Raw genomic sequence first — 23985 nt, 5'->3', positions numbered from 1 at the left:
TTATTATTATTTTTTTATGTTGCTCCCACCCACAAAAGGTTATTTGAAAACCTATAGTACATTTTTTACTGTGGGTGGGATAAGGATATTTTTTCTATTTTTATCAATTTTGTATATTTTTTGTGCTTTTAATTTATTTTTGACATAGTAGCCAGAAACCCTGTTCTAGAGACCAAACACAGAACTTACTCAAGCCACTTCAATAAGTGCCTGGTGTGAAACCACTGCCCTGCCTTAAAAATAGGGATACAGCAATTTACTGTTTATCTAACCTTCAAAAACAACAACTCTTCAGTTAACTGATCCTTACATGTCAAATCACCTCTAACACAATGGCATGCAATTGTACTTCATTTATTCGACTCTTCAACTATCAGAATGACAAATTGCCTTCTTGATGGAATAAATGGTAATTAGTGTGTTAGGAAGGAATTTGAAATTGTTAACATTCCAAAATGTAGTATGGAATCTTAGATGTATGAAATATGTAAGTTCCAATAATATTGGATTTCTGATAAATAACAGATTATAATAAATTTAGTTTAATCCTTTATCCAAGTGTAAGCAAACAAAGTTTGCACCTGAAGTATTTTCAGGACTGAGGCAACTCGTGGTAAAGGTGGACTAAGCTCTCATCACTCCTACTCATAGTATTTCCCATAATGCAAGGCACATCTCTTTGCGGACATGTATAATGCTATGCATTAAGGAAAGGGCCACTACCCAGACCAGTTTTGACATTTATTGAGGTTTCGTCAGTGGGAGCCAGACCCAGAGATGGTGATACCAAGTTGGAAGCAATGGAGAAGTCATATTTACCTATACGAGTTGCCAAAAGGTGTCTCACCTTATTATTAAATTACTCTGGATTTAGAGAAAGATGGTGGAAGTTTTTTCCACTTGGTAAGACTATTATAACCACCTCTGGGTCTGGCTCTGACTGATGAGACCTCAATAAATGTCAAAACCAGTCTGGGTAGAGGCCCTTCCCTTAATGCATAGCATTATACATGTCCACAAGGAGATGTGCCTTGCATTATGGGAGATACTAAGAGTAGGAGTGATGAGAGCTTGGTCCACCTTTACCATGAGATAGTCCTCAAGATACTTCATGCACAAACTTTGTTTGCTTACACTTGGATAAAGCATTAAACTAAATTTACTATAGTCTAACCAAGGGGGGGGGGGACTTCCAAATAACAGATTAATTTGAAGAAAAATTGTTGACAGGGAGTTATTCACGATAATGCAAAGCTAATCGTGTGCTATCATGTAATCATATAATGCTATTCACTCAGTGAGGATACATATTAGGAATATGAGATTATGTATTTTGATGATAAATACCATCCACAGATTGATGATTTTGTTGTTTTAATTCAGTAGGAAATTTCTGTCAGCCAAATAACAAGGTGTTTAGTAATTAATATAACTGTGTAATATTTTTCTCTGTGTAATATTTTATAATTATATTAATTATAATTAATATAACTGTGTAATAGTTAATTCTCACTACAGCAAACTCGCTTAATATAACAATCTACTCCAAAACTTTAGTCAAAACTTGTTTTAAAGGAAACTCACTATAAGAGATCTTTCCCTATAACAAGCTATTCTTTTGTTCTTGGCAAGGTTTGTTATAGCAAGCTGAAGAATTTACTGCTGCTACTAACATTCTGATATGTAATTAAAAGACAAGTTAAGACACCAGACACAGGTTATTGCCTTTATATACATGTGTGTGTGTGTGTGTGTGTGTGTGTGTGTCTTATAAATTCATTTTGTTCATACACTAAATTTCCATTTCACAAATGTTTTGTGCAGAGTGAGAACATATATTCACAATTTAATGCACTTTTAAGGAGTGCATGTTCATTTTGCTCTAAATTTTTTTTTCTGACTGTCTTTGTGACTAGTCTTCTAGAGTTGAGATTTAATATTTACACTAGAGGTGTGAATAGCTAACAACCAATTACATTTGACCAGTTGTAAATCAACTCCACACACGAGAGGTCCTAAGACCTGTAACATGATAGTGCTGTCATTTTCCAAGTCTTGCCCATAAATTATCAGAGAAAAGAAAGGAATCTATTAATGTGTTTCTTGAAGAGTTGAAGGTTGTATGTGTTGGGAAAATGGTATAGGAATGACAATTCCAAAGGACAAAGGTACAGTGGAACCTCAGTTGAACATAAATCATTCCTAAAGGTTGTTCGGAAACCTATTTGTTTCGAAACTGAAACCATTTTCCCATAAGAATTAATGTAAAATGGATTAATCCATTTCCAAACCCCAGATGATTGCTTATTTAAATCTTTATAACAGTACTTTATGCATAAAATCGTATACAAAAACAATGAAAATGCATAAAATCTTACACAAAAAGAATAAACATGATAAATAGATAAAATATAAATGAAAATTGATCACCTCTTTAATTTTGAGTATTAACAACTTTTCTTTTTGCTTTGCTGCTATCACTATCCTTCTTCGGCTTCATGGTAGCTTATTTAATAATAATTTGAAAAACAACAACAAAATACAAAGAAAATCAAGAAAAGGCACTGCAAATTCGAGCAGGCGTCTACACTGAGAGGAAGGCTGTGGGGGTAACTGATACTCTCCCGATGTACATCTTAGCCTGCAGAACACACGGTTGCTAGTTTGCCTGTTCGGGAACCAAGATTCTGTTCAGAAAATATGTTCAGGAACCGATCTATTTGAGATGAGAGTCATTCGACAAGGTTCCACTGTATATGAAATGAAAGAGAGGGTAAAGAAGTCGGTTCAGCGAGCTTGGAGCTGAACAGTATACATGGATGTTGATCACATATGGATGGATGTTGATGGATACATCAACATCCATCCATATAAATTTAAGTACTTGGTAATGATTATAACAGTACTAACATATTTATGATATTCTGGAATTGTAGGTCATCCTCTAGAAAAAGTGGAACTAAATCTGTGGTACAACAAAGAGTCAAAACTGACTGCAAACCTACACTGTTGTTTTAGTTTGCTAACACATCCTCTAGATGCATGTGAAGGGGTCTGGGATGTTTAGTAAAAAATTGCTGGTTCTTATTTTAAGATTAATGTCTCCATATCCAAGGCAATGTCATGCAGTAATACTTGCTTAGGTTTGATGTACCATAATACCCCCCCCCCCCACCTTATCCTCAGTTTCAGTTATCTGCAGTCAACCCTGGTCCAAAAATATTAAATAGAAAATTCCAGAAATAAACAATTTATAATCACATCAGCAAAGTGGATATTAGATCCAACATTATTTCAAATCCAAGAATGTTTGTAGAATCTATGAAAGTTTCATAAGTTGACCTGAGAGAGCTAACAAGAACACAATCCTTGGCATCCCCAAGTTGCCTTAGCTACTTAAGTAGTGCAAGTTAAGGAAACTCGGGATGATGAGGATTGTATTCTTGTAAGCTGTCAGGTCAGCTTACAATACTTTTCATAGTTTCTACAAACATTCGGCTTTGAAAGTAGGATGGATTAAAGACTGTGAATGAATGTTAAGCAGTTGCTATTGACGGTTATATTATTACACGATCAAAGGAAACTGGAGGAATGACATGTCAATTCAGTAGAACAGCACCAATAAAAGTACACGTAGAAAGTATTTTTTTAAATTTATTTATGTAATTTTACATCACCGAAATGCAGCCACATGGCTCTTTCTTTTAGTAATACACAAATTTTAATAAGTCATTTTTTTACTATTTTTCCTGGTTCTATATGTAAGTTAAACTGAATGTACATTACTGTTATTTGATCTGAAGCAAGCTGTTTGTTCAATAAGTTAATAATAATAATAATACTTATACTTATTATAAGCTATTACAACTAAAGTACTATGAAAATTTGAAATAAAATTGTTGGAAAAAACCTCAGTTAAAATCTCATGAAGGAAGAGAGGAACTATTAAAGAACCTTTTCAAATGAAGATGAATTAGTTAGTGGAGGTGGCAGAGGTTATTCTTGTTTTTTTTGCATCTGCAAAAGACACACACACACACACACACACACACACACACACACACACACACACACACACACACACACACACACACACACACACACACTGGTCAAAAAGCAATACAGAAGACTTAGAGACGTAATTAACCAGTAGAATTTGTCAGATCCTTGAGCCTAATGCATTAAAGGAAAAACAAGATATGAAAAGTAAGCAACTTTTGATAATAGCCTACCATGATAATGCTTCTAAATGCAGTTGTCCAGATACACTGAGAAATGCAGGACCATTAAAAAAACGTTTTTCTTCATGTGTGTTCTCTAATAAATCTTTATCAGAATTAAGTGCTGAAAATTCATCATCATCTGGTTCTGCCTGTGTAGACACTAAAGGTTGATTGTTAGGGTGTAATTCCCATGGAGCCTGAAATTAATAATGAAAAATAATAAAACAAATGTCAGAGATTTAAAAAAAAAGTTTCAATCATTCATTTTACTTATCTTACTGCTTTCTCATCATCAAATTAATACAAAATTTACCCCCCCCCCACAGTCAATTCACACATAAGAAGTTGTAAAACACTGATATTCTTTTTTTGAATAGCTGATGAATTATTGTAAAGAGAAAGAAGTCTATTCTGCAGAATCAAGTATCTAAAATGAAAGAAGAGAGAAGAACTGGTTCAGTAGGATGGATTAAAGACTGTGAATGGATGTTAAGCAGTTGCTATTGATGGTTATATTTTTACAGGATCAAAGAAAACTGGACATGACATGTCAATTCAGTAGAACAGCATCTATAGAAGTACATGCAGAAAGTATTTTTTTATTTATGTGAATGCTACTTACAAAAAGCTATTAGCCTATAGTACATTTGTATTTGTGCTCTTGGTGGGTTATGGATTAGATAATTCATAAAGTCTACTCTAGAGATCATGCAGTACTTTTAAGGCCACTTCTATCTTCCAACCAATAAGCAAAATGGTGAGCTCACACTGGGCAATGAAATTCACCTCCCAACTAAAGACATTCATAAAAGATCTGTGCCCATGGCGGGTTTCAAACTTCCAGCCAGACCAGCAAAAGTGAGAAACAAATCATGCTTGTGTGCATGTGAGAAAGAGAGAGAGAGGGAGAGAGAGAGAGAAAAGGAAGGATGGGAGATGGTTCATCAGTCAGGTGAACTTTCCTCTTCTTGAAGGATTTTTAGAGAGTTCTTGGTGCACCACCAAATGTGAGAAAGCAGTATTTAGGGGTGGGATGAACTGCAATTTGTACAGTTAGCAGAAATTGCATCTTGAATGGATAAAGATGCCAAGTCTCTGAAGAGAGTGAGGAGACCAACATGCTGAATTTGAGCCATGAAAGGCTGAAGGTAAATACCAGATGTATCCTGTCTGAACATCACTGAAGCTAAGAGTGAACTGAAACCTTTTAAACCACAAACTAGTAATTCTTATAATTCTCCTATGGACAAACTCCATCCTTTACCACATTCAGAGTTTTTAAAGTACCATGCTTCAATTTTAATATAGATATCATTATAGAAAGTTAGGTCAAACCTTGTTATCCCTTCACACCAGATCAGAGGAAAGGAAACAGTAATGATACACAGAAATCATTCCAAATCTGAAAGGCTAAGGTTATCCCTGCACCAAGAGAAAAATGCAAAGATCTTATTTCTTGCTTTATTCCATTGTATATTTAAGGTAAGGAGAGTAAATCAGGTAGGACTTAGATGGATGAGTAGTATCGTTAAGCATAAGCTGCAAAAAAATAAACACTGTTGTGGAGGATATATAAGGAGAAAGGTGACCAGCAAGCTCATGAATGGTCAGGAAATAAAGATGACTGGCATGGTAAGGAAGGCAACATCAGAATATGAGAAGAATCTGGCCGAGCAGGCCAAAGGAAATCCCAAAGAGTTCTTTTGTTACCCAGCAAGTAAGAGAAAGAATGACTATGGAAAAATAACCTTAATGAGAGGTGACAGAAGCAGATAAAATAGTTGAGTTGCTGAGTGACCACTCAAGGATATATCACCCAAGTGAGATTACTGATATGACATGTGAAAGGGACTAATGTGAGAACAGTGGTGGATGAATCGAAGGTTCTGAGGATATTTCAGAATCTGAATGTAAATACATCTGTGGGATCAGATAGGATATCAGCTTGTGTTTTTGTGAGAATGTGCAAGGAAACTGGCAATGCCTCTGACTAGGCTCTTTAAGTCTCAGTTACTGTAGAGTTCCAAGAGATTGGAGAGAGGGCAAAATAATTCCTTTGCATAAGGGAGGTTCTAAGACTGCAGTAGTAAATTACAGATCGATCAATATCTCAGGAGTGTCGATAAAAGTACAGCACAAATTGGCCAAGAAGAGAATTCAAGATTGGGTGAATAAGAATATGATACTGTAGGAGCGTCAACATGGCTTTGTGAAGGGTCAGTCATGCCTTAGTAACTTACTAACTTTTTATAATAGAGTAACAGCTGAGTAACAGCTACACAATGATTCTGCTGGATTTTGCAAAGACATTTGAAAGAATACTACCACTTGGAATTCTGTTACACAAATTAGAACAAATGGGAAGGGATATGATACTGGTTATCTGAATAAGAAGATGGCTGCTGGACAGATATCAAAAAATGGTATATGGAGAGGCAGAATCAAGGCAAAAATAGGTGACTAGCAGTGTGCCACAAGTTTCAGTGCTGGGGTCACTACTGTTTAATTTGTACATAAATGATATAGGAAATAATCTGAAAGGAAATATATTTAGTTGTTTGCTGATGATGCAAAATTAGATAGTAAATAGTTAATCAAGACAATGTGGAGAGCTTGCAGGATGATTGAAATAGGCTGGCAGTATGGGCAAGTTGATGGGTATCATTTTAATATGGAGTAATGTAAATTACAAGCTGAGTACCACACTGATGGGACTGTGCTTCAGGAAATAGATGATGCTAGAGATTGAGAGGTGGTGGTGGTGGTGGTAGACAGAAAGTTGAAGTTAGAGGGCATATTGCTAAGGTAGCTCATAAAATTACTTGGCTATTGAAGAACACACTAACAAGTAGAGATAAAGAAGTTGTAATTCCTCTTTACATCCACATCTGGTTTAATGTGCTCAAGTCTGGTCTCGTGGGTTTTTTGGAGATGAGGAAGTAATGGAGGCAGGTAAGTGGTCTGTGGAATGTTTCCTATGAGGTTGAATTGAGGATGGTGGATTGCAGAAGTTGGTTGATAGGCAAAAAAAAAAGAGGGGGATATGATATAAACATTTCAGTTAAAGGATTTCATAGGACTGATGCAGGGGAAATGTTTCAGCACTTGGCTAGAGGGTGCAAAACAAGAGGGTCATCCCTGGAAGTAAACGTGCAGTTAGCAGAAGTCTGAGGAATAGATTTTTTGCTTGGAGAGTTGTGAATGAATAGAATGGTTTGCCACAGTCAGTTGTGAGCCTTTTGTCTGTTAATGGGTTCAAGGAGAGGTATGATAGATTGTGTGGATAGTTTGGGTCTCCTGTGATGAGTCTTTGGACTCCATGGGGTGTGCTATTACAATAATAATAATAATTACAAAGTTGAAAGATTTCATCACAATGCCACTATATGCTGTTCATCTCTCACAATAACAAACTTACTCACTACAGTAATCTACCAAAGGTCCTAAACCACCCTGACAGTACTCAAGAAAATTCACTATAACAAACTATCCACTATAATAAATTATTCCTGAATTCTTATTCTTAATAGTGTGGCAACTGTAGTTGGTTGTATGCCTATGTGTAATGACAAGTACTTTATGCTCTGAAATGCTGTTTTTTTATTTCAGTGAAAGAAATATCAGACAAAGTTATTAGTTCGCTTGGCCTTAACATGGTACATGGTGATGATGCTGTTGAAATTTAATATAAAGTGTGAGATGTTTGAGCACTGCAAAGTTTGTCAAATAGTAGGTGAAATGGAGTGCACCATCATCAACAAAACCACAGAGATTTTCAGATTAATGAGAGAAGTCTGTTTATTTTCAAAGAAAGAGAGTAAGTAAAAGAACACAGTGCAAGAGCACTCCTGTACTCATATTGAAATTTAAAGAGATAAATCATCCATCCAATCCACAGTGGATAATTAGAGAAGAAACTGACCATTCAATTATTATTAGTGTTCCATGGAGTCAATGGCTGATAACAAGAGGTCCTCAATCACTCTCTCTCACACACACACACACACACACACACACACACACACACACACACACACACACACACACACACACATCATACTATGACTTGAATGCATTCACTGTTTCCACATGCTCACTACACTTCCAGGCAATGCATTCAAACTACCCACAACTCTCCATGCAAAAAACTTACTCCTCATCCTCTTGCTTACACAATCCTTATACAGCTTTCCGGGGATGGCCTCTTGTTCCTCAAATGTTTCCACCCATTCTATGAAAAAACTGGTACACATTAATCCAGTAATAACCCCTTAACTTATATATCTTGATCATGTCCTCTCCTCCGCACACACCCTTGTCCTTCTTATCCCCTAGACTGCAATTTGCATTCCTTCAATCTGCCTTCATACCCTACATTCCAGAAACTGCTTTAGTTAATCGTCTCTGAACCCATTCCAACATATGTTCATCCTTTTTAAAACTTGGTAACTAAATCTGTGCACAGTACTACATATAGTCAGAACAAAGCCTTATATAACAGAATCATAATGTCCTTATTCCTACATACGCAGAGTGTTCTCTGCAACATTCCCATAATGCACTGTGCTGTCCTCGCAATTTTAGCAAAATGCCCCTGAAATTTCAGGTCCTTATCTGGATACCAACACCTCCCAGATCCCCCATCTCCTCCAAGACTACCAATCTAATATTCTGCATCCCACTGTGTTTCTTTCCCAAACTTTAAAACCTTACAGTTTGCAATGATGAACTGGTAGCCCCATTCCTTTGCCCATTCAGAAAGTCTATTCAAGTTCCACTTGCAAGGCTACAACATCCACTGCACTACTCGTAGTTCTTCCCAATATCATTTACATCCAAATTAAAGGCAATAGACCCAAAATAGACTCTTGAGGCACATCACTTGTGACTTTCCTCCTGCAGGATATTGCTCCCCATACACAACTTGCTCATACCTATCAGACAGCCTATCTCCAATCCAGTTCACTAAATCTGCTATCCAACCCCATCTGTTCCTGTTTAATTACCAGCTTGTCATGTGGCAATCTATCAAAGGCTTTAGCAAAAATCTAAATATATCACTATGTATGCTTCCTTTTGTCCAATGCACCCCCGTCACTCTGTTATAGTAAGTATGCAGATTGTTAAAACACCATCTTCCTTTAGCAAACCCATGCTGTCCAGCAAAGGGAAAGTTGTTTTCAATCTAATTCTGAATCCTGGTCCTTACTAGTCTCTCTAACACTTTTACCACAACTTCAGCAAAACAGAGTGCTCTGTAATTAAAGGTCTTAGTCCGATCACCTCCTTCATGAAGTCTTACAGCTTTATTGAGATCACTCGATTGAGTTTACTCGATTCCTCATAATCATCATCAGTTGTTCCTCCACCCTGCTCTCAAGTGATGTGAGAGCAGTGGGAAGTATGATTTTCACTCCTTGTGTATGGGAAACATGACTTTTGCAATACTTCAGCATTGGTATCTCTTCAGGTCTGGCTCCCAATGACGAGACCTCAATAAAGATCTGGGTAGTGGACCTTCCCATAATGCATAGCATTATACACATCTGAAAGAAGGTGTGCTTTGCATTATGAGATACTAAGGCAACTGATGTGAAGTCATTAGCCTCTATATGTACAAGTAGCCTAGTCATGAAGATACTGCACACACACAAACTTTGTTTGCTAACACTTGGATAAAAGATTAAACCAAGAACATAATTTCTTGGCATCTTTAATTTTTGTACCCAATACCTGTTGGGTGGAGAGCAGATATGGTAGCCACTCAGCCAACCCAACCAGATAGATTTCTTGTGCTAGTTGCATGATGGTCAACTAAGCCACTGTCTATTTCTTATTTTATTTTTATTTATTTATTATTTTTTTTTTTTGTAGCTTCTGCTTAATGATACTTGTCATCCATTTCCTACCTGATTATTCTTCCTCACCTTTGGTATACACAGTCTGATACTGCTTTCTCCAGATACCCTTGCAGGTTTTTATGCCTCAGTACTGCTCCTAAGCTTGTCATTATTTTACAACTTTTTGTAAAATAATGACAAGCTTAGCAACTTTCCACATTTCATCAGATCCAACATTCTTGTATCCCAAGTCCTCTCCATCACATGCTGCTTCAAGCAATTATCTCTCAGCAGGTGTATAAATTCCATTTCCTTACTGTTTCCTCCTTCCAGTCTATGTCTCCGTAGTTGAAGTCCCCCATAATAATCACCCAACCTGCACTCATTGTACTAATTTGCCAACAGATGTCTTTCACATCATCTATGAACTCCCCCCCCCAACAGTCATTCACTTCACAGGTGCCTACACACACACACACATCTGTATTGACTCTAACTGCTTCAGTTTTTTAGACTCTGCATTTCCACACTGTCATTTAACAAAGCTTTAATATTTAACTCCGAATTCAGTTAAGTGCAGTCTGTCAGCATTATATAAATCCCTCTATCTGTCAAATTCAATCATAGGTACACAAGCTCTACATGATTTCTTGTGCACATCTTGTGTATTGATTCATTTGCTATCAATTCCCCCCTCCCTCCATGGTCTGCTTTTATTATAGCATTCTTGTTGAGAGGCTTATACGCTGGTTAGACATGATAACTAATATTTAAGGAATTGACAGCGTATACTAGAAATATAGATTAAATAAACTTTAATATATACATTCCGATATTTCGGCGAACGTCACGTTGCCATCTTCTTGGGAACTTACTAAAAGACACGTGCACACAAGTACTAATAACAGCAAATGAGACTGAAGCTAGGAAGCTAGCGTTTCCTAAAGTCCTGATGGTGCCCCCTGGCGGGCTATATTGGTAGTTCTTGGCCTTTGGGCTGAAGTTCTTCTGATAAAAGTTTCCCAAATTTGGGGCAGTTTCATGCATCCAAATTTGTTGAGGTTTGGCATGTTCCTAAGGGCCGAGGCTGATTCCATGAATAGTCTTTCATACTTGAACTTGCTGCAGTGTATTACTGTGGCTTTCTTCCATCTTATTCTGTGGCGAGTATCCAGAGCGTGGTCTGCAAGCCCAGAGTGGCTGTACTGGTAAAATCGGATGTAATCCTTGTGTTCTGAGATTCTGATATTTGCTGTCCTGCCTGTTTGGCCAAAGTAGGACAGTTTACAGCTGCAAGGGACCTGGTATACACCAGGTAGGTCTAGGGGAAGTGGTTGGTCTTTGGTGGAGCGGATAAGGGATGCCAGTTTTCTATGTGGTCTGTAACAAGTGGTCAAGTCATGTTTTTTTAGGATTTTTTTGATTTTTTCCGAGGTGCCTCTGATGTAGGGAATCGTGATAGATTTAGAGTAATCTTTTTTGTGAAGGGGAGGGGGTGGTGGGTTGTGGATAACTGGGTTAAGTATTTTTTGGATTTTTTGGAGGGGGTAGCTGTTGGCTGAGAAAGTGTCACGGATGTGATTTAGTTCAGTGGTTAGGGCTTGATCATTAGAACAGATTGTTTTTGCCCTGTTGAATAATGTTTTAATAACTCCATATTGTTGTGAGGGGGGGGGGGGATTGTTGGTGAATGTATCTGCCTGTATGGGTGGGTTTTCTATAAACTGAGAAAACCAAGGTTCCATCAGGTTGGCAGGTGACTAGTGTGTCTAGGAAGGGGAGGTTATTGTTTTCCTCTTTTTCCAGGGTGAATTTGATTCTAGGGTGTTGGTTGTTCAAGTGTGTTAGGAAGGAGAGGAGTGAATCCGGGCCATGTGGCCAAATAGCGAAAACATCATCAACGTATCGAAGCCATATGGTAGGTTTTTGTGGGGCTGAGTTTAAGGCTTTCTCTTCAAACATCTCCATGAAGAAGTTGGCCAAGGGTGGGGAAAGTGGTGAACCCATGGCTGTCCCCTCTATCTGTTTGTAGAATTTTTCCTGCCAAACGAAATAGCCTGAGTTCATTGTAAACTGAAATAGGGCTGAGATATCGGGAGGAAATTTAGCTTGGATTAGCTCTAAGGTTTCTTTGAGGGGGACATTCGTGAATAGGGAGGAGACCAGACATCAAAACTGACCATTATGTCATTATGTTGGAGTGTAAGGTTTTCTATACTGGCTTTGAAGTGGGCTGAGTTTTTTTATGTGTGATGGTGTATTGCCAGTATAGTGTGAGAGCGCTTTGGCTAAATGCTTGGCTAGTTTGTAAGTGGGGGAATCAATGCCATCCACTATGGGACGTAATGGCACATTTTCTTTGTGTATTTTTGGGAGCCCATATATGCGGGGGGGTCTAGAGTTATAGGGTTTTAGTTTGTTGGTAATCTCCACAGGCCAAGAAGTGACCTTCTTAAGGAGCCTATGGAGTTTTCTAATTTGTGAGTTGGTGGGATTGTAATCAATGGGGAGGTAAGTGGAACGATCTAATAATAAAGCCTTGAGCTTACCTGTGTAATCTTTAAGATTAAGTACCACAGTGGCGTTTCCCTTATCCGCTTTGGTGATCACTATTTTTTTGTTTCTTTTCAATTCTTGTAGTGCCTTGTATTCACTACTGGATATGTTGGATTTTGGAGGTTTTGCTTTGTTGAGAACACAGGCTACATCCAATCTGATATCGTTGGTGATGTGGTTAGGCAGTTGGCGAATCCCGCGTTCAATTTGAATCATTAATTCCTCGGCCGGTAATTTCCTAGGAGCAATGGCGAAGTTGTGACCACGTGACAGAGCGTGGAGTGCTTCTGGCTTTAAGGTAGCTGACGATAGGTTAACAACAGTGTTGGTTTGTAGTTTGGGCGCCGAGTTCTTTGTTAATTTATCAAACTTGTTGATATGTCACTCTGGCCACTCTGATACAGCCACTCTGGGCTTGCAGACCACGCTCTGGATACTCGCCACAGAATAAGATGGAAGAAAGCCACAGTAATACACCGCAGCAAGTTCAAGTATGAAAGACTATTCATGGAATCAGCCTCGGCCCTTAGGAACATGCCAAACCTCAACAAATTTGGATGCATGAAACTGCCCCAAATTTGGGAAACTTTTATCAGAAGAACTTCAGCCCAAAGGCCAAGAACTACCAATATAGCCTGCCAGGGGGCACCATCAGGACTTTAGGAAATGCTAGCTTCCTAGCTTCAGTCTCATTTGCTGTTATTAGTACTTGTGTGCACGTGACTTTATTATAGCATGTTAGGAGACTTATAACCTTCTAATAACTCTTTCATATCCTCCCTCCCACATGCAATATTTCTCACCTCTCAGGTCATTAATGCAAACCAAAAAAATTATTTTATACATCCTGATAGCATTACTAATATTATTAATTTTCACACTAGAGAAAGATTTTGTTATACTTTCACTTACTCCTTTGATCATAGAGCCTCTGTAGAAAATTTTCTCCTTATGCTGTTTTCTCTCGTTTATTCATATGATCTTGTTTCTTACCTAAATCTCTTGCTTTTATCTCTTCTCAGCTCTGCAATCTTTTGATTTTGTGCCTGGTCCTGCAAAGGATTACACGTAAGCATGCTATTTCCTTATTGAGATCCTCTCTGTTCTCCTGACCTTCCACCATTGCACATTCCACATTAATTGAAATACAGGTATCCCTTGCTTAATGCGGATTTGATTATTGCGGCAATCCCTTGATATATGCAGCAAGAGTTTTGATTAACGTGCCTTTAAATTTACCATGCAAAATCATGCTCACACCACGAGGGTGCTAGCCTCGTGGTCATCCAAATTCTCTTAATGATCTGTGTGAGAATGTGAACGTTTTATTGTTCCCACCAAATACGACATCATTGCTACAACCCATGGACATGGGCATCATTGCAACTTTCAAAGCCTATTTTCTTAAAAAGACATTCTCAAAAGTAGTAGAAACAACAACAACGGGAGAAAATGCGATTACACTCCACGAATTTTGGAAAAAATTTAACATTAAACACGCAATTGAGAACATTCGTAACTCATGGGAGCAAGTGTCTTCTAGTTGCATGAAAGCTGTTTGGAAAAACCTTCTGGCAGAATGCGCTAATGACTTAGATTGTTTTCAAAATCCTGTGAACAACGTGGTCAAAGAAATCACTGCAATTGGTGAAGACCTCGGTTTTGATGGTGTTGATGCAGAAGATGTTAAAGAATTATTGGATTCAAATTCAAAAGATTTCAGTAACAACGATCTTCTTGAAATTGAACAATGCACATATGAAGACAACGAACAAATGGAATGTGAAGATGACGTTCCAAAGGAAATAACAGTCAAAGAACTGGATGGAATATTTCGCAGTTTAGAATCGCTTAAGCAGCAAGTAATGGATATAGATCCAGATGTTAATCGAAAAATGTTTGTTTGTCGAGGTCTGGAGAGTCATTTTGCTTGTTATCATAGAATTTATGCCGATAAGAAAAAAACTAAAACTGTTCAAACAACCTCTTTATAACTTCTTTTGATTAAAAAAAAATTGCAGTAACTAATGTAGGTACAAGTATTTATTAACCATTTACTTTGCATTCATTTTTTATCTTTCCTAAAAGAGTACCATATAAAACGAACTATTAGTACAGTAATTGATCAGGGATGAACTGTACTTTTTACCATTGATTATTAGATTTGATTAACGCGATTTTGATATACGTGGTAACATCGAGGGATTAATTAACCGTGTTAATCGAGGGATATCTGTATTACCCTTTTCCAGTCTATTGTCAATACTATACTGTCTACTGTCAAGTATTCTCCAATTTATTTTAAAGTCTTTCTAAATGTTTGTACACTAAGTATTTTGTACTTTAAGTATTTAAAATGAAATAGTATTTCATTTTAAATACTTCAAAATAAATCACAAAAATTCAACAATTTTCTCTCTGAACCACTAAACACAACACACAATCATTTTTATCTTATGTGTTAAAAACTGTTAAGTGAATTCACTTGACTGAACAAGAAACCTTAATTTAAATCCTGTTTACAACAGGAAAAAGTTTATTAATTTTTATTTTCAAGCAAAAGAAAATTAGTTTGTGTTCAAATGAAACAGCAGTATTTCTTTTCCTCTTGCAAAATATGCAAACTAGTCTGAATATACATTTATGGATATGTCTTATCTTATTCAAGTCAGGTTGAATGACAGAATCCTCAAAATATCTTGAGTACTATGGAATCTGTCTAAGTAGCATGGTGAAATATACTGATACTTGAAATACACATATTACATGTACCAAAAGATCATACTAATCTTTGGAGCAGGAATACAGGTTAAAAGGATCATATAAAGAACATTTGTGCCTGATCATATAACTCAAATGGTTTTATCAACATTTCCCATGATCTGGATCCAGAAATATCACTTTAATGCACTGGTCACAAAAAAAATTTACTTGTCCATAGTATGAATTGTGGTAAAAAGTGTGTGTGTGTACACACACACACACACACACACACACACACACACACACACACACACACACACACACACACACACACACACACACACACACACACATTTACCACCATTTCAATTTCATCAACAAAGAGAGCATCATTCATAACAAAATTTAAAACATCAAATTCAAATTATGTACAATAATTTTTAAGAGTTCTTTAATGTCACTAGTTCCCCCCCCCCCTAATGCATGCTACATTTGTTCCACTTGCCTTTTAACCAATTACTAGTCTTCTCATTTCACACACACTCTCTCTCTCTCTCACTCTCATCTATCAAAGTACACTGCAACTGATTTTAAGAGGAATTATGTAAACAAATGCTTCATCCAATTTTTATGTATGCATCTTGTATAATGGATGAGTTTCTTCTCATTTGAAATATGTGAAGAAGCATCAACAAGAAGATTCACTAATGGAGCCTTTGATTTCCTTAACTAATTTTTGTTTAATTAGAAGTAACAGATACAAATTCTATACATTTCATTTTGATACTGTTTTGCTACTGGATATAAATTTTTGAAGTCAGTTAATAGTTTATTGAATTTAGCTTTATAACAGGCTATATTTAAAAAGGCACTTCGGAAGTTCCAGTTGCTATGGAAAACAACTAGATGTATATCAATTTCTGGACAAGTCTATGTCACAGATTTTTTTTTTTTTGTATGTGTGAAAATTGAAGTCTCACAAAACCTAAATGTCTTCACTTTAAAAAGGCCATGAACGCCTTGTAACAATCTAGTGTTTCTGTCAGCATTCCCAGGATATTTTTATACATTATATGAATGCACCTTTATCTTCATAGCACAACCACTTGAATTCCTTGAGCCATCTGTCTAGAAAGCACATCATGATTTTTTTTTAGTTGATGACACAACACAACTTTTCTCTTAAGTGTTTTTAGTATATTCTGATGCCTTACTTTAGCCTTCAGTTTTACACTTTACTGAACCAAAAGGTGCAGTTTGCATTTCCTTTCATTTATTGCCCACTCTAAGTGTACAACAGGTTTACAACCTTTCATGTAATTATATTATTAAATATATTAATATAATTATATAATTAAATATAATAAATTATCCATAAAATAGTTCAATGGGAAAGACAAGTTTGCCAAAACTACATAAAATGATCAATGCTTGAAATGGAGCCAGACAAACTTTTCATGATGAAATGTCAATAATGCGATCGAGTCTCCGACTTGTCTTTGTAAGATTATTGTTTGTTTGCTTTTAAAATAATACTACTAAAAAGCTGTTTATTTTTTTATGTGAACATACATGATGTTTTCATTATGTATGTTCAAGTACTGCATATAATTAATTCATGATATAACTAATACCAAGATGTTGTGAATTGTGAAAAAAGCTTATGCTAATACATACTACATTACAACTGCATACATACTTAAGGGTTAAAGAGAAGTGCTGGGAGAATTACAGTTGGAAGAAAATTAAAATCTGTCTTGTTAATTTTTTTTGTTTAATGATATCTGATTTTTATATAAATGGTGATGACTTGCAAAGTTCGCAAAATAAAATGTTTCAGAATAGTTGTCTATTTATTTCAAAATTAATCTGTGGATGCAGGGTAAGTTTTAATTTATAATGGGGTGAGAGATAAATAGTGCCACCTGTTGTCATAGATAAGAATTACTTTGCATTTCTGAAATAGCAGTAAGGTATCTTTGATGCTGGCCTGGTTGGCCAAGTAAATAGCATACCTGCCCTTCAACGAAAAGGCTGAGGACTGTGGTCATTTTGGGCATGGATGTTTGTAAAAGTTGCCTTGCTCTACATGATTTGGATTTCACTGCCTAGTGTGAGACCACCATCCCACTTATTAGAGGTCTGAAGTGGCTCGAAAAAGTTCCTTGTTTGGTCTATAGAGCAAGTTCCAGACTATATAAAAATAAAAAATGAACAAATATATAATTGATAAAAATAGAAAATATATCCTTGGCCCGCTCATGGTACAAAATGTACTACAGGCTTGCAAATAACCTTTTGTTGGTGTAAACATTAAAAAAAAAAACAAAAAAAACTAAAACTTTCGGCATGAACAAACAGTCTACAAAGGAATTAACTATTTAAATTAATTACATAAGATACTTACTATCTTAATGACACTGAAAATGAATTCACCAGTGGTGAGTGGATTTCTAGGTCCCTGCCCAAGATAACCCCTAAATCTTAGTTGAAGTAGTAGTAGTGTAATGGTGGCAACCAGTTTTACTGCATAAAGGAAACATTTCACATTAAAAAAGTTTTGAATTTATGATACGCTGAGTATTTCCAGTGAGGGCAAATACTGTGTCTTTTGCATACTAAAAAGATAACTAAAATAAGCTGCTTGACTAATGGCAAAATATGAAGAAATATTAAGAGATTCAGTCAGGGATAAAGTTGTCTGTAAACACAGAAAAATCAGATCTTCATGATAGACTGACAAAGTTAAAGAAGTATTCTACAAAAGAAGAAAACATACTGAAAGTCAGGGACTAATCAATCCAGATGAGAGCAGAAAATACAGAGAAAAACCATAAGATATGTGTAAGAGTAGTTAAACAAAAGTCATTTGAAGATGTGATAAGAACATAGAAAATAAATATCAGGAAAGTGGCAAAATATTCTGCAGGCTGTTGAAAAAAAAAAGCCAGAAATGACATGAAAACTTTGGGCTGAATGTCTAGATGTCTGAAGTGATTACTTTGAAAGATTATCAAATGAAACAAGCAATGACAGCAAGGAAGTAGTAAATATGCAACGAGAATACAATTAGGAATACATATCAATAGTTGAAGTAGAAAAAGCCATCAAAAACTTAAAAAATGTGGTAAGGCAGCTGGAATAGATGATATTCGACCAGAAATCTTAAATATAGAGGTATAAAAGTTTCACAGTAGCTACACTACATAATTCAGAAGGCCTGGTCAGAGAGGGTTAAATTCCAGATGACTTCAGTAGAGCTCTCATAGTATCCATCTATAAAAAATAGAAATAAACAACGTAAGAATTACAATGGAATTTCCTCTAGTGAGTGTTCATGGCAAAATTTATGCAAGTATACCTGAAAAAAAAAAAAGGCTAAGAAAAATTGTAGAAGGAAAATTGGAGAATAACAAGCTGGGTTCAGGACAAATAGAGGTTGTCAAGATCAGATTTTCAGTTTAAGAAAAGTAACTGAGAAATCATGGGATCAAGGATCTGTATTTAAGTTTTGTAGATCTGTAAAAGCATATGACAAGGTGCCAAGAGAAAGTTGTTGAACATAGTATAAACAGGATATTATATCAAGCAATACATAAATCTGTATTTGAGTTGTAATGCAGGAGTTAGAATTGAAAGAGGTAGGTACAGGAAGATGGTTTGATGTTAAATCAAGTATAAGATAAAAGTGCACATTATCTCCACTGTTATTCATTATCTATATGGATCGCATTATGAAGAAAATTAGAAAGTACACCTGGTATTGAAATTGGAGATGTTAATCTTAGCGTTTTCATGCAGATGATGTTATTTTTCTAAATAACTTCAGTACAAGTCTGCAGAATTCCTTGACTAAACTGAATAACTGTTGTATAAAATCTGGTATGAAAATCAACAATAAAAAGACAAAGACAGTGAAAGTAAGTAGATACATTGAAAACATCAACTGCATCCTGAATAGAGAACCTATAAAACAAGTAAAACATTTTGAAGCATTATGAAGAAAATTTGAAAGTATTACACCTGGTATCGAAATTGGAGATGTTAATCTCAGCTTTTTATGCAGATGATGTTATTTTTCTAAATAACTTCAGTACAAGTCTGCAGAATTCCTTGACTAAACTGAATAACTGCTGTATAAAATCTGGTATGAAAATCAACAATAAAAAGACAAAGATAGTGAACGTAAGTAGATACATTGAAAACATCAACTGCATCCTGAATAGAGAACATATAGAACAAGTAAAACATTTTAGCTATTTTAGCACAATTTTAAGTGAAGATGGCAAATTAAATATGGAAATAGATAATGGAATTAGCAAAGGCAGTGAGATAGGAAGTGTGAATAAATTTATATGGAATAAGAAAGAAATGAGTCAAAATGCTAAAGTAGCTATGTAAAAGATAGTGTTCCAACCAATTTTAACTTATGAATTTGAGAGCTGAGTTAGAAATGAAATGCCTTGATTAATGGCACTATCTTATTATAAGGATATTAGGAAAGAATTTAACAATCTTAGCATTCAGGAATGTGTTAAGAGATCTAATCTCAGGTAGTATGGTTACTTAAAGAACTGCTCTTTGTTTAGGTGAAAGAAAAGACTCGACTTGCAGAAGACCAAGATCTAGGTGGACTGATACAGTAAAGAGTGCTTTAGAAGAGAGAAATATAAATTCTGATAATATTTAATTCTTGATGATGACATAAATGAAGCAGGCTGGTATCTGTGAGTTTCCCAATGAAAGAGCAATATGAGACGAAGATTGTGAGAGCTGAATTTCCTTTATCAGTAATACAAATGTGCAAAACACTACTTTTAAAGTTAGTATGGCTCATTCAAGTATGCATCAGCACACTTTAGCTGATAACATGCATAGCTTATTTATCATTATTATTTATTTTTTTTTTTTTTTTGTAAATGTGGTGTTGGGCCCATATACAAGAGGTTGGCTGGTCAACCTATAGTACTTTAGTATCGTATATGGGTAGTGGGATGGGAAAAGAGGAACTTGTTAACATTCGATTTGAAAGCCTGTATATTGTATTCCTTGGGAAATACCTCAGGGGGGGGGGGAGACTGTTCCACAGTACAGCAGTAGTAGGGATGAAGGAGGAGGAAAAGAAACTTATTCTGTGGGTTTCAAGGTGTACTATGAAGGGATGTTGGGAGGTGGCTGTATGTGTTCCAATGGGTTTAGTACAGAGTGGGGGAATTATTGATGTTGTTTAAGATGAGCATTTTCCATGAAAATATTTGTAGAATATACAAATTGCAGAGACTAAACGTCTATGTGAAAGTGTGAGGAGTGAGTCGGTAAGAGCTCCTCTGTATTGAGTCAAGCATTTTGAGGGAACTTTTAGGAGCCCCACTTCAAATGTGAGAACAGTATTTGATAGCTGGATGGATTTGCGATTTGTATAAGGTTAACAGCTGTGTCTTGAGCGAAAGAGAAAGCCTAGTTTTTTGGAAGCTGAGGAGGCAATGGTTGTGATGTGTTTATGCCAGGAGAGGCTTGATGTCATGGTAATTTCTAGAAGAGAAATTTCATCTTGTCTGGGGATTTGAGTGTTATCAAAAATAATACTGGGAGAAATGGTTCTTTTTTGTGGGAAATAAGACAGAACTGGGTTTTACTAGCGTTGAAGTTGACGAGGTTATCTGAGCCCCATCAGAGGATGCTTTGGAGGTCTGCGTTAAGGGAAGTTGTGGTTGATAGTCTGTGGGTTGAAGTGAGTTGTGTAGGGAGGAATACAATGCTGTCATCTGCAAAACTGTGTATTGGGTTGGAGGTCAACTGAAGTAGGTCATTGATGTACAGAAGGAAGAGGGTCGGTGAGAGAACTGAACCTTGTGGGACCCCAGCATTAGTTGGATAGTGGGAGGATAGGGAGCCATCTACAATTACACATAGGATGCATCCAGACAGGAAGCTGGCAATCCATCTGCAGAAGTCCTGAGACAGGACTTTTACATTTATACATTACAAATATACACTTAGTACAATCTTATCCACTCCCTCTTTTCCCACTTACTGAATTAATAAACTTTTTAAAATAGTACTAAAATATTATGATGAAAATCCACCTAAAAATACTTCTTACTGGATTTTATATTAATATTTTACTTTTCTTTTGACTTCTTTACAGTTTTGCAATCTGCATTTCAAAAATCTTCTCCATTCCAAAATATTATACAGGCTCTCCAACTATTTTCATATACTTAACATGATGGGAAACAAACAGTGCACTGAATCTGACAGGGAAACATTTTTTACTAAACATCGTTTGTGTATAAAAGGAATAAAGTCCAAGAAGAAAAAAATCCATATACTAACCTTTACAGAAAAAGTTTGGCAGCCACCTTCACAATCATTACTAGTTAAAACTGGAGCATGAACAAGTAGGAAACCCTTTTCCTAGAAGTAAATAGAGAAGTTCATATAAAATGATCAAGTGTTTTATACAACTCTCATTACCTAAGAATAAACCCTGAAGTAAACAAGAGAGCTCACAAATATGAAGCAACTGACAAAATATCAACCATTTAATACCTACCTGCTATTCCATTCATATTACAAACCAGTTAAATCGGGTCAAACTGATGGAATAGTAGCTGGAAACATCTCGTCAAGTAATCAGCAAAGCTGACTATTTTGTAGCATAAGTCAGATACTGTGTCATGTCATTTACTGTAGAATGAAATGTGGCAGCAGCATCATCATCATCACCACATCCGTTAAACTATATGATAATGCTGCCATATAATTTTTGTTGTTTAGCAGTTTGATGGTGATGCCAAGAACAACTGTTCTATGCACCTGTGAGAAAACTGTCTTTGTTCAGCATCATTTTACATGGAATTTCATAAAGATGAATCAAAAAAAAAAAAAAAAACTGCTGTGCTGTTCAGTGAAAAAAAAAAAAAGTTCAGAACACCTGGACCAGCTTTGTTTTTGCACATCACTCTAGAATAAAACTGGATAATTAGTATGTAACACACATAGTTGAAATATTGATTAAACTTTTGTGGTTATCATTCCCAACAAAGCAGGGGGAAGGGAAAGCTAGAATATGGCAGTCACTGCATAATGATTACCCAACATATAGCTTGGATAGTTCCAATTTGGCAAAGACAAAAACTGAAAAAAATAGCAGGTGAATATAAAATAAACTGTGGCTGGTTCCATGGTAACAGAATCATGTGATCCCTGATTGCAAGACTGAATGAAACAATACAGAAAGATATCCAATACCTCCATTTGAAAGAATTACGTGCAGTAATCCATAACATTATTAAGAATCATGCAGCAGATATCCTCTAATTCAATGTTGCTTTATCACTTATGACATAACGTAAACTAACATTTTTAGGGTTAAAAAAAAAATGAAATCAGCAGTTAGTAACAGCAAACAGAAATGCCAGATAAATCGTGTGTAACATATAGTACAGGGGTGGTGAACATTTTATAGTTCATGCATCAATTTTTTCATTTTTTAGTGTCATACAAACTTATAGCACTTTACAGCCCTTTTAAAATATGGTAATATGGATATATTTAACAGTTATGCATAAAATGATTTATTATATATATGGTAATATAGACACTTTTAGCAGTTTTAAATAAAAGGATTTCATATAAAGACAAGATAAACATTAATTATTTTATTGAGACTTTTAAAATTGCTTTGCTTTTGCTAAGCTTATAATGTTTGGAGTTAAATCAGTTACAGAACACATAAAACAGTTTCAAATTTGAATCACCCAGTCACGACCATAGTTTGTTCTTAATCATTTTCATTGATGAAAATGCTTGTTCGCATCTGTATGTAGTTCCAAAATGACAGATGTAACTCTGAGCAAATTTTTTTCAGTTCTGGAAAATGTTCACAGGGCAACGATCGCCAGAAATTAATTATATCAGAAGTATCTGGGAGTGATGGAAGTTCATTAAATTTCATTTTCAATAAAGAATTGGCTTTGAGATCAATAAGTTCCATTTGTATGTTACTAGGCATCATCAAGATTTTTTGTTCAGTAAGTGAAAAGGGATTTATAAATGCAAGTATGCAGTCTTCTTCTTCGGCAAAATTGCTAAAACGACTGTTAAAGGACTCTTGCAATAATCTGAGTTTCTCAGTATATTCTGTAAAGCTGCCATTATCTTCACAGATTCACTGTGTTCTTTTAAATGTGGAAATTGACTTAAATCTCCATTTTCTAACTGGGAGATGAAACAGTTTTAATTTCATTTTGAATGCACTGATGTCATTTACTAAGCTAGGAAACAATTTGTTCTTGTCCTGCAGTTTCAAATTTAGATTCATTAAGGTGGCTGGTAACATCAACTAAAAATGCTAAATCAAATAGCCTGTTGTGTGATGAGAAATAGCCATTTCTCATCACACAACAGGGCTTTTTCCTCATGCAGCTCATCCTTCTCTTCCAGAAAATTATGAACACTTTCTTTCAGCTTCCAAAATCTACTGAGAACTTGTCCTTTAGAAAGCCAGCGCACCTCACAATGAAGGATGAGATCACCATATTCCATATCTAGCAGTTCACAATATTGTCTGAATTCTCTTCTGTTTAACCCTCTTGCTCTAATTTTATTCACACACTTTACAACTGGTATCATAACATGCTTCAAATTTAGAGTTTTTC

The 23985-nt window shown here is 35.8% G+C and overlaps 1 protein-coding gene across 4 annotated transcripts in view; it reads right to left on the bottom strand.

Annotated features, from left to right (window-relative positions):
* AsnRS-m (asparagine--tRNA ligase, mitochondrial) overlaps positions 1-23985 on the bottom strand; it is a 202884-nt gene that overhangs the window by 118933 nt on the left and 59966 nt on the right. For all 4 annotated transcript variants that reach the window (XM_090402537.1, XM_090402539.1, XM_090402536.1 and 1 more), the window contains exons 5-6: positions 21659-21739; positions 4233-4420 (exon numbers count right to left, since the gene is read on the bottom strand). In XM_090402537.1, the coding sequence (XP_090258663.1) occupies positions 4233-4420; positions 21659-21739 (269 nt within the window). The remainder of the gene's footprint in view (positions 1-4232; positions 4421-21658; positions 21740-23985) is intronic.

The sequence above is a fragment of the Typopeltis vanoorti genome, chromosome 13 (assembly GCF_054136105.1).
Source record: "Typopeltis vanoorti isolate ZY-2024b chromosome 13, IOZ_Tvanoo_1.0, whole genome shotgun sequence".
NCBI lineage: Eukaryota > Metazoa > Arthropoda > Arachnida > Uropygi > Thelyphonidae > Typopeltis > Typopeltis vanoorti.
This window is presented reverse-complemented; position numbering and strand designations above follow the sequence as displayed.